Raw genomic sequence first — 14,562 nt, forward strand, 5'->3', positions numbered from 1 at the left:
AGAAGTTATTTTTTATTAGAAGTTATTTTTTTAGATCATAAATTAATACATGCATTAAATGTTTAAATTACATTGTAAGAATAAAAAAAATTGCATACCAATTCAAAATGATTTCTTTGTTTTTCTTCTGCATAAAAAAGAGCCATCCAAGGTCCAGTTAAGAATTTGCCCCAGAGTCCAAGGGCTTGTAGATGGATCATTATCTCCTCATTCTTGAAATCTCTTAGTAGAGATGTCCTCAGTAAAGTCGTGTTGTTGCAGTACTTCTCCAGATAGTTGACTAGTATTTGTCTGTGCCTAAAAACAGAATAAAACAAATTATGCATTTGCTATTGGAAAATTAAATGCATGGACTAGATAGTTGAATACCAATTGTCAGTACCTGTATACAGTGCCAGCTGAACAAAACAGTATGTGCAATCGGTTGCCAACATACCTTGGAAAAGTACTGCAAGGTAATCCACTTTGCTTGAGAAAGGATTTAAATCCATGCGGATTGCCTTGTATCTGAAATACAATAATGCAGGCTTAAAATATAGCAAGCAATTAAACTCTGATTTTATAAAAAAAGTAACAGTATGCAGTTTGTTTACATTATTTAGATCAAATACATAATTCAAAAATCTGACCCATAAGTGGTACTGGGTATTGTATCATTCAGCTTTTGAAGTGCTTTCCTGGTCTCACTGGCTATTCCATCAAGTAGATGCAGATGACAGTTAAACTCTAACAGCTCTTTTTCAAGTATGCTGTTTAGCTTTACAACTGCTGCATGGTTAACCGAGGCCCTGTCTGTCAACGTTGACATTATTTTGCCCATTAGTTTTTTCCTTACATCAGCAATCTCTAATTTATAATATGCTGAATATGTGTTGGCTAAATCCTCAATGGTATCAGTAATGTGTTTTACATCCTCTGCCTTGCCTCCTGGTAATTCAGTGATGCTGGCTGTAAGGATTTGTTGCTTAGTAGCAAAATGAATTTGATTTATGTGACTGCCCTTAATTGTTGTTTCATCAAATGCTAATGTCACAACATCAGCATTTATTATTGTTTCTGCCACTTGTAGCAGAGCAATTACTCCCATTTCTCTGGACATCTGCGCAATCGTTGACAGATTGGGGAGATCTTGAGGCTTCAAATTCAGGTTACCAAGACTTGCACATGACATGATCACTTTAGGTATAACATCTACAGGCACGTTGCTTTCAAGACAATGGTAAAAAACCAGACGCAATGAGGCATTGAAACTTTTCTTTTCTTTTGTAAAAATTGAACCCTTTTCAATTTGATTGATGTCGCAGTTTAGCTGGTCTATGGTAATATCACTTTCTTTCAATGCTAAGTCTTGAGCTCTAAATTTTTTTTATAAATCTAAAATAGTAAATTCTAATGTCAGGATCTTCTTCTTACAACTTTTATTTTCTTTAACCAAACTTTTGCATTTGAGGTTCAACTTTTTCAAAGATTTTGTTAAAGATATAACATCAGCTTCATATTTTTGGGCCTTCAACTGATATTTCGAAATCCGGCTTGAGGTTCTTTTAATTAGTTGGTTGACTCTCTTAACTTGAAAAGTCTTACTGATTGTTGTATTCTCTTTTTTTACTGTTTTGATCACTGTCTTAAGCTTTTTGTTTTGAGTAAGTAAGGCTTTATTATAAAGTTTCCTTTTTTCACAGGAATGACATTCTCTGTTAACCCTTGTCTTTAATAGAGACGCAGAAGGAGGTGTCTTTGGCTGTACAGGGAGAAGTGATGCCCTGGCTAGTGGAAACTTGAAGTCTTCACTTAAAAAAACAACTATCCTATCCCAGCTATAATAAATGTGTCTTTTAAAAAACTGGATTTTTTCTTTAACTCTCAGAATTGATAGTGTTAATGATGAAACTTTACATTCATATTTATTAAATTGCTGAATTAAATATTTAGCTGTTTCTGTAGCATTTCTGTTCTGTTGTGAAAAAACATTATACACAAAACCATTTGAAAGTAGTTTATACTTGTGGGAACCAAGAAGATCTTCAAATTCTTTTGCCTTTTTAATTATTTTCTCCATGTCACAAAAACAAGTTATTGTAAAAAACTGAAATAAAAAAAAAGGGATTTGTATATTTAGTAATACACAAGGCCACTTAATAAAAACAAAGAAAAACAACTAAGTAGTAATTTTTAAATAAATTTTATTTATCCTAGATTAGCAACTAATCTACGATAAACAAGACATAGCTATTTCAATTATATTGTTATTGATTTATTAATTATTATGCCATTTAAGCTAAGCACAATTTACTACACTTTATTATCATTATAACTAAGTAAAATAAAATGTCAAATTTTATGAAATTAGAATACAACCATATTTTGAAAAAATAACAATAGTAGTTTAAGAAACTTGTGTTTAAAACATTTATTTTAAATTGAATTGTGCAACACCACAAATGCCCATTATCGGTATTAATAACTTGTTACTTGTGGGTAAGTTCGTTGGGAAGCATTTATTTTTAAAATTGGGTAATTTATTTACATAAAAAATAGACAAAAGTAAATTAGATACATACATCCTTATGCAAATTTAATAAAAAAATTACTATCTAGCACAAAAAGCTAAAAATTTGGAAAATAAAAACTTACCTTGTTTTGAAAATCAAATTTTTCACTAACAACACACTGGATGAAGGATTTCCAAGTTATTTATAAAAAGATTAAGTATTCAATGTTGAAATACAAACAAGCCTGTTTTAAAATCTAGAGAATTTAAAGAGCAGTCTGGTTTTTAAAAAACACACTATCCAGAGATGACTAAAAATCGGGTTTATATAAGTATATGAAAAACCAAGTGCAATTTCCGACTCAAGTTACGGCCGATATTAAGTATCTAATTATAGTAAAAAGAGTCGCATAAATAAATCTCTTAGGAGTAATATTTGATGAACATTTTAATTGGAAATATCATATAATGCTCATTGAAAATAAAGTTTTTAAATCAATAAGTATTATGCATAAAAAAAAACATCTACTTAGTAAAAAATGTTTAGAAGATACATATTACTCATTCATCCACTGTTACATAAGCTATTGTAATATTGTTTGGGCAAGTACTCGCGCTTCAGCATTAAAAAAAATATATTTCAAAGAAAAATGAGCATGTATTATTTATTTTGCCTTTTACTATAAATACAATTTTCATATATATGCGTATACAATGAAATAAATAGCTGGAACTAGAAAAAAACATTATGTCTTATCACTGAGCACCATTTTTATATAAATGTTATTTAAAAATATTTTTTAATAAAGACGTAAACATATAAACTAGAGCATGAAGGTTAACCGTTAAACGGTTAATAGGTTAACCTTAAACTTTAAAATTAACCTTAAAATTTTAAAGGTTAACCTTAACCCTTAAAATTAACCTTAAAATTTTAAAGGTTAACCTTAACACTTAAAATTAACCTTAAGTTTTTAAAGGTTAACCTTAACCCTTAAAAATAACCTTATAATTTTAAAGGTTAACCTTAACCCTTAAAATTAACCTTGAATTTTTAAAGGTTAACCTTAACCTTTAAAATTAACCTTAGAAAATTAACCGAAGTATTCGGTTAACCATACAAAATAACTTTTTGTACGGTTAACCGAATATGAATTTTTTTTAAAGTGTATAAACTAGAAACAGTGTTACAGTTTAAAGACGACAAAGTCTCATGCAGAGGTGGTGTTTAACCCCCCCCCCTTTTTTTTTAATTTGGCATCTATCTAGAAGAGAGAAGTTAAATGAATTTAATTTAATTTAATTATCTGTAAGAGAGAGTTTTTCTCTTTTCACTTTTACAATCAGTGCTTGTTTACTAATTGTGTTGAAAAGTTCTACATATATATACCGTAGATTTCCCTAATTCCGAACAAAATTGTACTTAAAGTTGAATAACTCCGCTTGCTTTTTGAATTTTATATTAATTTTTTTAAATAAATAAACTGGAATCTAAACTGAATCGAACCATATTAAGCAACAAGTATATTTATTGTAAAAATATTGTTAATTTTGAAATTTAAAAAGTCAAGTAGTTAACCGTCGTTAGTCAGAAGAAATCTCAGTTATTAGTATCAGGTTGGTTGCAGCCTTAAAGAAGGCTCCCCCATTAATCAAATAGGAAGCTTGTAGTGATTTTTTATCATTTAGCAATGCAATTTTAACCTTTAGGCAGTTGTATTTTGAAATGGCAGTAATTCAAAGACTGAAACATTGTTCAGTAACCCCTTAATTTTGCTCACTGAAAATTATTATTTTATAACCTTTCATTATTATAACCACGCCATTATTCTTCGCCATTAAATAGTATCACAGTTAGTTTTAATTAAATAGTATCGCAGCAATACATCTATATTTTTCTATTATCTGTAAATTATCAAATCTGTACAGTACAACTACGGTTGCTATCTCCAAATGAATACTTATTTATTTGGAGGTGGCAACCCTAGCTGTGCTGTACAGATTTAATAGTTTTTAAAAAAACTATAATGAAAAAGTTGTTGTATTCAAAAAATATTGTTTTAAGGCGCCAAGCTACAAAAATTAAAACTAATAAAAGTTATTCACACTCCTTGCACACGAATTCAATTGTTTCGTGATAATTGATAATACAAGGAATACACGGCCAGTTAGAACACTTTTCACATGCAACCCATTTGCTGCTTGTAGTTTCGTCCCAAAGGCTTCCGCAAGAAATACAAAGACGATTGATATGGTAGGGATTACAGCCGGCGGCAGGAAGACACTCAATATTTTGACTAGTAGACATCTTTGTTGTTTTGTTATATTTCTGAGACCGTTTTCGGGGTTTTTTAAGTTTTAGAAGGTTTTTTTCTTCTTTTTTTTTTAATTTTTGTTCTTTGAGAATTACTGAGTCCAATTTTTTTTTTTCTTTAATAACTTTTCTGGGTTCTTTTTCATCTAGTTTTCTTTCACAGATATTTTTCGCATATTTTTTCATGAAACTATCGTACCACTTTCAAGTAGGTTTACCGTTCTTGAATAAATAATTTTGTTTAGATTCCTTCAAATACTTTTCGACCATAGTTAAAATATCATTTCTTTTTAAGCTGAAGCCAATGTCACTCATAAACTGTACAAGTTCAACTATAAGCCTCTCCGTTACTTGGCTTATTGCTCTGGGCCTACCAACACCAGCAGCTCCATTTATTCCTTTTAGTCTGCAAAAAATAGTCGTTTTAGGAATGTTATAACATAAAGCGGCTTCTGAATATGACATCTTATTATTGATAGCTTCAATACAGAGTTTAATTTTTTTTCGCGATCTTCATTTTTTTCAAACTTTGACATTTTTTCATTAACAAACGTTAAGACAAACAAGGCGTTTAGAAATTCAATAAAAACTTTTTATTAAAAAGGTTAAAAGCGTTTGTGAGTTTCTAAGTTAATGACGTTAAAGTACTATTGTTAAATGTTGTTGTTAATTACTAGCGCGTAAAAACGCTAACTTTTGCAAAAAAAAGTGCATTCCATAATCTGTTCGGAATTTGGGAAACGTTTTAATTATGCAGAAAATGTACTGTTTTTAAGATATCTTACAAAGTATTGCTAATTTTTGACTTTTTTTTTCAGATAAATATTCACCATCAAATTCTACATCGAACGGTACGCAATTTAAATTGTCTTTTTTTTTTTAAGTCGGTTTTATATTGTTGGTTTTTCAGGGTTTTAAAAAGTGTTTTGCTTGCAATTAAAAAGTTTAATGGTATCAATATATATTTTGAAAATATTTTTTGATATTCTCATTACCCTAGTCTTCTAATTTATTAATCAGTTTTCCATTTAAAAATTCTACAAAAATAAAAGATGTAAAAATAAGTGAACTAAAGCTGTTCGGAATTAGGGACTGTTCGGAATTAGGGAAATCTACGGTGTATTCAACTTCAACAAACTTCAAATTCAATTCATTTAGAAAATATACCATATATTTCAGAGATCCAAAAGTATTTTGGTTACTTATAATATTCTTGATTATTTGCAATAGCTATTTGTTAACATGTAACAGTTTTATGAATTTTTAAAAATATAGCGCTGAAATATTTTTATACAGAATATAAAATTTTTAAACTGTGTCAACAGTTTCACGAAACTACAAATAGGGAATTTACAACCTAGTCCGCCCCCCCCCCCACTCCTCCCCCCTCCCGTCAAACAGATAATCTTTTTTACTTGCAAATATTATTTAATTGCTTTCTAGTTATTAATTTCTTTTATTACTTTCAGTTTCATCATCATCAATCATCATGCCAAAAAAATCAATGATTTGGGACTTTTTTACAAAAACTGATGATTCTCATGCTAAGTGTAATGAGTGTGGCGCGATCCTTGTTTCAAAGAATGGCTCAACATCAGGTATAGGGAATCATCTTAAGAGACATTCTCAAAGTTTAATTGAATTCGAGCAAAGAACTGATTCTCAAGCAGTGTTAAATTCCAATGGAGCAAAGAGACACAATGATAGTGAAAGTGATAATGATGAAGACTTCATTCATTGTCGTAAACGTGCTCGTTTAGTAATGACTCCTGGATCATCAATATTACCTCATCGATCAACAAATACTCAGAAAACTCCAAAAACACCAAGAACAGCTCGTGTTGTAAGTCAATGGCCCAAAGACCATCCTGAAAATGTGCAAATAGTTACAGAAATAACTAAGTGGATCATAAGGGAACAGTTGCCATTTAAGATAGTTGATAGTGAAGGATTTCGGACAATATTGTCACTGACAACAAAGGGAAAATATAACCCTATCTCATCAACTTCCTTGTCCCGTTTAAGAATTCCAAAATTATATCAATTTGTTCAGGACCACATCTCAAAAGTTGTGAATGATGAAAGGCCCTATCTTGATGGTGCTGCTTTTACAACAGACATCTGGACTACTCAGTATAATAATCTTTCATTCCAATCTTTAACTCTTCATTTTATCAATAACCGGTTTGAGCTTAAAGGTCTTCTTGTCAAACTTGATTATTTCGGAGAAAAACACACGGGTGAAATAATCTTGGAAAAACTTGACTCATTGATCAAAGGATTGAAATTGGAACAGAAAACCCACACATGGGCAACAACAGATGGAGGTACTAATGTTTTGAAAGCTATGCGCCTCGGCAAAGCTAGCCAATTACCATCGATAAATGACAACTTGTGGTGTGCTGATCATCAGATTCATTTGATTGTCACTGATGCTTTAAAAGCTGTTCCTGCCTGGAAAGAACTTTCTTCTAAACTATCTAAATTGGTTGGCCACTTCAATCATTCTCCCAAAAATTCCAGTATCTTGAGGAAAATAGCTCTTGATTTTAAGCAGTCACGAACTAAACTGGTACAGAATGTTTCAACAAGATGGAATTCAGATCTGAAGATGTTGCAGTCAATTATTGATCTTGAAGGTTGCATTGCTAAAATGGCTGAAACATCTACAGTCATTGAAGGTTTCTTGCCAAGCCTGGATGAAATTCTTATCATGAAGGGTGTTTTGAACTGTCTTGAACCTCTTGAAAAAATGTCTAGAGCACTTAGTTCTGACAAAGAACCAACTATGAACTTGGTGTTTATGCAACTAGTCAATGTTAGGAGAAAGTTAGTATTCTTTGGTAACCACAGTACTCTTACTTGTGTCAGTGAGATTTCAGAGAAGCTTGTTGAAGGATTAGATGCCCGATTTCCAAATTCTGGTATTGAAACACCAGAATATGTAATGTGTCATTTTCTTGATCCTCGTTATAAGGGCTCTGTTATCAATTTTGCTGATCCTGAGAAGTATGAATTGATTAAGGTAACTGCTGTCCAAGCCATAATTGATATGAAAAAGCGAGATGGTTCAGAAAGTCCTACTAGTAATGAAATCTCCTCACCAACACTACTGGAGTCTGAAGAAGATGAACAGGAAGATGTTTGGGAACAGGCAAATAAAAAACTTTATAGGAAACAGCAAAAAAGACAAAATTCTAAAGATGACTCTTTTAAGGAGGCACAAAATGAAGTAACGTTATATGTTGAAGAAGGCTGTGTACACAAAGATTCAAATATCCTTCAATATTGGAATAACCAGCAAAATAAATTTCCATATCTAACCAGACTAGCCAGGAAGATGTTGTGCATCCCAGCATCATCTTCTACATCAGAAAGAGTGTTTTCAACAGCTGGAAATATATTGACAGAACGAAGAACTTGCCTTAGCATTGACAACATTGAAATGCTTGTTTTCATGAAAGAGAACATGAAAGAAATGAACAATATCACATGGCCTGGATTTGAAGGGAATGAGAATGAATAAGATAAGATATCCAATAAAATAAAACATGTTATAAAAACAAAAAAAACAAAAAAAAACAAAACATAAAAAAAACCTCCATCACAAAGGATAGCCTTGACGAATAGCTTTACAAAAGCTTGGCTATGGGGCTTATGCCTAGCAGTTAGAGCACTATCCATAAGATTATGCTCTAATTACTATGTAACCAATATCCTTTACACTTTTACATGTTATGAACTTTTAAGTGTAATTAATAACCTTTTACATTTATATAAAGAGCATAAAAATTTTAAACCTAAAATTCTTAGGAACTAAAAAGATATTTTGAGAAAAGGGCATTAATCCGTGACAATATAAACAAATTTAAGGGTTAAGGTTAACTGTTAAAATTAATCTTAAACTTTTAAAGGTTAAGGTTAACTGTAAAAATTACCCTTAAAATTTAAAAGGTTAACCTTAACCTTTAAAATTAACCTTAAAATTTTAAAGGTTAACCTTAACCTTTAAAATTAACCTTAAAATTTTAAAGGTTAACCTTAACCTTTAAAATTAACCTTAAAATTTTAAAGGTTAACCTTAACCTTTAAAATTAACCTTAACTTTTTAAAGGTTAACCTTAACCTTTAAAATTAACCTTGAATTTTTAAAGGTTAACCTGAACCTTTAAAATTAACCTTATAATTTTTAAAGGTTAACCTTAACCATTAACATGATTAACCTAAAAATTAACCGTTTAACAGTTAACTGTCATGCTCTAATATAAACTCAAAAAGAAATTATCGCATTGTTTTATATAAATTTTAATACATGAAGAGACAAATAGTAAAAGCTGAACTGCGAGCATTTTCTCTAGTGGCAAAAAGCAAATAAATATTGCACATATACGCATACCATTCTGAGAGAGAGATAATATCATTAGTAAACTTTGTAATATATATTTTGATAATAAAAAAAATTTTCTTATTTGTCTTAATTTTTTTATTTGAGTTTAACTTTGTTTAAAAGAAACAATTAACTAGCATAGTGTAATCAATAAGTTTCTCGACAGAATTTCTTAAATTTTGATGAGTTAATGTCATAACAAAATGGCATTGTGGCTGCCCCTCCTATTCATGGTTGGTCTATGACAAGACTCATCCATTTTAAAAAAGTTCAGTTCGGACATCAACTTTTCTAAGTTTAAAAATGTTTTTTTTGCTTTCAGTTGCAAGCTGAAGTTGCACTAGCTTGCAACTTCAGCTTGCAGCGTTATGATTAGTATCTTATGAAAAATATGGAACATACATTCTATAAACTTGCATGCAAAATTGAAATGCCATTCTAAGCATGCAAAATTGAAATGCCATGTGTGATATTACCTTTTTAAGTTTGTTTTTGAAATACTAAAGATAGATTGTTCATTTCGAATATATACATGTGTATGTATATAACATAAATAAAATCTTAGTTTTGTGTATGTCATATGTGAATGTCTTTTTCAATAAATTATGGATTTACCTAAAAATACTTAGCTGATTCTAAACTTTTGCATGAGACTGTAGTTTTTTTCAACTATTTCTTTCAATATGATTTCAATAAGGATTCTCAGAGTTGCTTTAGCAAGAGATTTATTTTTTAAATTTTCCGAATGAACTTATGTATTCGTTGTATAAAGCCTCATTTATTTTTTAAAAAAACTTGATGTTAGATTTCCTTTTTTTTTTCTTTTTGATGAGTTTCTAATATTATTAGTAATCGATGAGCAATTTTATCTTGATTTCTTTTTTTTCGATTCTGAAATATTTACGTAAATGTTAACACTTCATGCGATAAATTGCCGGGTGAGTAGTGGGAGGTTATAACTTAGTTTTATTATTTTTTTAAACTTATTGCACTACTTTACCTTTAATTTTAATTCTGGGTATATAAAAGAAACAATAAAAATTTATAAAAAAAAACAACATATTAACTTAAATTTTCATTTTACAGTAACACCAAAATTACAAGTTATCAAATAAATTAAGATTGTAAATAAAATAGTTCTGGTCTTTACATTAACTTTACTAATCATTAGAGTAACAAATAAAGTTTGATTGACAACTACACTACGGTATTAAAAAATAAAATATGTAATATGTTCGTCAAACTGATATTTAAATTTGTTCTTCGATGCCATCAATATCTTTAAAACCAGCTTGATTACTATTGTTGTTTTCATTGCCAACTTGATTGCTATCAATATCTTCAAAATCAGCATCGTTAGTATATTGATAATTTATTTTTCGAGGATGGTAAGTATATTTAGAATGCAGAGTATTGCATTTAGATTTGATGTTTTGCACACGCTTTCCACAAACTTTATATTCGTTTTTCAAGTAAGGTGTGCCATTATGACAAAAGTTTTCACTTGCAAGGCACACATTGCCTCCACAAACTTCATAGAGACTGGTTTCATACATTTTACCGCCGTTACAAAACTGCGACTTTATGTTGTATACGCTTGATCCGCATGTTTTATATTCGTTTTTTAAGTATGGTTTGCCTTCATGACAAAAGTTTTCACTTGCAAGGTACACATTGCCTCCACAAACTTCATAGAGACTGGTTTCATACATTTTACCGCCGTTACAAAACTGCGACTTTATGTTGTATACGCTTGATCCGCATGTTTTATATTCGTTTTTTAAGTATGGTTTGCCTTCATGACAAAAGTTTTCACTTGCAAGGTACACATTGCCTCCACAAACTTCATAGAGACTGGTTTCATACATTTTACCGCCGTTACAAAACTGCGACTTTATGTTGTATACGCTTGATCCGCATGTTTTATATTCGTTTTTTAAGTATGGTTTGCCTTCATGACAAAAGTTTTCACTTGCAAGGTACACATTGCCTCCACAAACTTCATAGAGACTGGTTTCATACATTTTACCGCCGTTACAAAACTGCGACTTTATGTTGTATACGCTTGATCCGCATGTTTTATATTCGTTTTTTAAGTATGGTTTGCCTTCATGACAAAAGTTTTCACTTGCAAGGTACACATTGCCTCCACAAACTTCATAGAGACTGGTTTCATACATTTTACCGCCGTTACAAAACTGCGACTTTATGTTGTATACGCTTGATCCGCATGTTTTATATTCGTTTTTTAAGTATGGTTTGCCTTCATGACAAAAGTTTTCACTTGCAAGGTACACGTTTTCTCCACAAACTTCGTAAAGACTATATTTGTATAGAGTATCTCCCTTACAGAAATATGTTTTGGTATCGTATGCATTATTTCCACATAACTTATTTTGTGCGTAGTATTGTTCAGATTTTAATTGATCTAAAATAAAATGTTGGTAAATTTGTTTAATACTTTCTTTAAAGAAATAGTTCTTTACTTTATAAACCGTGAATACTATTTTAAGGAAATAAGGAATATTTTTAGAAGATGATATATACAGCTGGTTATAGGTAAAATGCAAAGCGTGAGCTGCAACCTAGTATAAAGCAAACTTTTTATATGAACTGAACAAATACATTTTAAGAACTACCAATAAGTTATGAACTTAAAAATAATTAAGCTTTTATAGTAATTCTTTTCATATTGTTTAGACGATATTTCGTCTGACATTTTATTCCGTGAACTTCGGGAAGTAAGACGAGCGAACTTTGGTTAAAAAATCATGCAGAAAAGTATTTGTTAAACATTTTTAGTGATAGGAGTACTAAACTGCTTTTGTAATACGAAAATAAAAATGTATGAGTCAAAAGAAAGTTAATTTATTTCACACTCTGGAACATCTTTCTTTTTATTATAATGAAACTATAAAAATCTAATTTAAAATAAATTTTAATCTTTTAAAAGGCTAGAAAATAAACAATAACTTTCCCCTATAACAACGCAATACTCTTTTTTTTTTTTAAAAAAAATCGAAGTAAAGCCGTTGGAACACATTTACTCCGATAGATTTTAAAATACATTAGCGCAAAAACTCTCGTAAGACTTTTCTCGTAAGGCTTTTCTCGTAAGAATTCCCAAAATTCACGAGAAAAAAAGTGAGACGAAATATCGTCTATATATCATTAAGCGTAAATACACCGACTAACAAGAAAATAAACAAAATTAAATGTAAAGAAACTGACTAGGGGTTTCGATTGGATCAAGGGTTGGTCATAATTATACTTTTTAAAGCAGCTAGTTAACCGTTTTATCATCTATTACAAGTTGTATCATTCAAAAAAGTTTGCAACTTATCGGTTTAAAGTTGTGCATTTTTCCTTGTATATAAAGTCATAAATCGTTTTTTTTCTTTTTCTTTAATATCTTTTGTTTTCCTTATTATTGCTACTACTAGATATTATATTATTATCAAAAATAAAATCATACTTTATAATATAAATAAAACTAAGGCATAGTTATTACACTCATCCTGTATATAAATACAAATATAGAAGTTTACAATTCTGCTAACCCCAGTATATATTGCATTGATAATATTCACAAAAAAAAACTTTTTGAACCTAGGTTTTCAAACCATTTTTATTTAAAATATAAAACAGACTTTTTTACAAATAAATTGTATTTGTATATAACAAGTAAAAAATTACTTTTTGAAGACTTTTTTCTTTGTTATTATTAATTTGTTTTGTTTTTCATTTTTAAAATAATTTAAATTTTAATTATTACTGTCTCACTTTATGAGTAAATTAAACAAAAAGTTTCGAAGCGAACTTACATATGAAAATATGTATTTTCTAAAACTGATCAGCAAGCGGAAAATTATTATAAATGATTTGACACGTTTATAAATAGTTTATAAATGGTTACGTTTTATTAATTAATAAAAAAAAAAAATGATTACATTTTAATAGATAATAGATATCTTAATAACAATAATCTATTATACTAGTGACAGGTAATAGGTAATAGATAAATAAAATAGTAAAATAGGTATTTTGACAAAAAAGTTTGAAACAAATTTAGATATCTTCATAGAAATCATTTTAATAGATAAAAATAGTAATAAAAATAAAAAGTTGTAGATATACGGATGAAAAATTATATAATTACAAAATTTAAACCATTAAAAGCTTATGTAGTTTTGTAACTATTGCTTTAACATGCCTACAAACCATGTATGTAAAAGCAATAAATTAATAATAAAGATATTTTATAATAAAAGCCAAAATTTTTAATTGTAACCCAAGGCCACTCGTTATGAAATTAACTAAAAACTTTTGCATAAAAGAACACACACACTCGTACAATTGTCTGTGCATATATATATATGTATATATATATATATATATATATATATATATATATGTATATATATATATATACATATACATGTATATATATACAAATATATATAGTTGGTTTATAGTTTAGAACCATATTAAATATGGTTTATTGAAATATTTTATTTCTTTCTTTTTTTCTTTTTGATTTTGCTATTTTTATTAACTGTAATTTGTTACGCTAAAATGTTTTGCAATATTTTATATGATTTGTACTATTAATCCTGTTACTGTAAGTTACATTACAACAAAAATGTATACATAGTATATTATTAAATTTTAAAACAAGGCTGCTTAAATGGCACTTTTGGTAATGTTTACCATATTATCAGAAAGAAAAAAAAAGAAAATGAAAGGTTACCATTACTATTGTCATTTGTATTTAATTCTTCTTTTTCTCCAAACACTTCATTGATATCGTTCATGGTGTTCTCTTGTTCGAAGGAAATAGTTTCACCAGGAAAGTCATCGTTTTTATCAGACATATAAGCATATGTCTGAAAAACAAGAAGTAAAACTCGCACAAGTTGGACTGAATTCATTCTATAAAAATGAATTTATGTTTTACAATATATAACTCAATAAATACAAATTTTCTAAAAACTAAAAGTATAAAGATTGTAGTTATTGCTACTTGTAGGAAGTATCGGTGCAACACGACAAAATCATGAGTGAATTTTTTGTTGCACAATGTGACATAATTATATTTAGTAATATACAGAAAAGATAGTTACGTTTTTTTTATATAAAATTAATTGATTTCTTTGAAGTAGAATAAAGTAATGTTACCTTAATCTTGCCAGCAAGTTTCAGAATGATGAGGTTAAGTTTGGTATCCAATTTTAAACAGAACTTTAAACCACAAACAACGTCTGGTCGGTTGTTTTATTATTTGCGTCACTTTTAAATAAAAAGCTTTTAAAGGAAAAACTTGCCAATTTACCTAAAAAGCTTTGTCTTAAAAATTACACGCGGAAATGC

At 29.2% G+C, this 14,562-nt stretch overlaps 2 protein-coding genes across 2 annotated transcripts; one reads left to right on the forward strand and one right to left on the reverse strand.

The window, feature by feature from the left end:
* Positions 1-6,294: 6,294 nt before the first annotated feature.
* On the forward strand, positions 6,295-8,331 carry LOC136081414 (zinc finger BED domain-containing protein 4-like). Its single transcript, XM_065798727.1, has one exon. The coding sequence runs from the start codon at positions 6,295-6,297 to the stop codon at positions 8,329-8,331; it is 2,037 nt and encodes a 678-aa protein (XP_065654799.1).
* Positions 8,332-10,350: 2,019 nt separating this feature from the next.
* LOC136081878 (uncharacterized) lies at positions 10,351-14,120 on the reverse strand. Its single transcript, XM_065800210.1, has 2 exons — positions 13,943-14,120; positions 10,351-11,620 (listed from the first exon to the last, which is right to left on the reverse strand). Exons 1-2 carry the CDS (start codon positions 14,064-14,066, stop codon positions 10,443-10,445), a joined length of 1,302 nt encoding a protein of 433 aa, XP_065656282.1. The 5' UTR covers positions 14,067-14,120; the 3' UTR covers positions 10,351-10,442.
* Positions 14,121-14,562: the final 442 nt, after the last annotated feature.

Source organism: Hydra vulgaris, chromosome 06 (assembly GCF_038396675.1).
Source record: "Hydra vulgaris chromosome 06, alternate assembly HydraT2T_AEP".
Lineage (NCBI taxonomy): Eukaryota > Metazoa > Cnidaria > Hydrozoa > Anthoathecata > Hydridae > Hydra > Hydra vulgaris.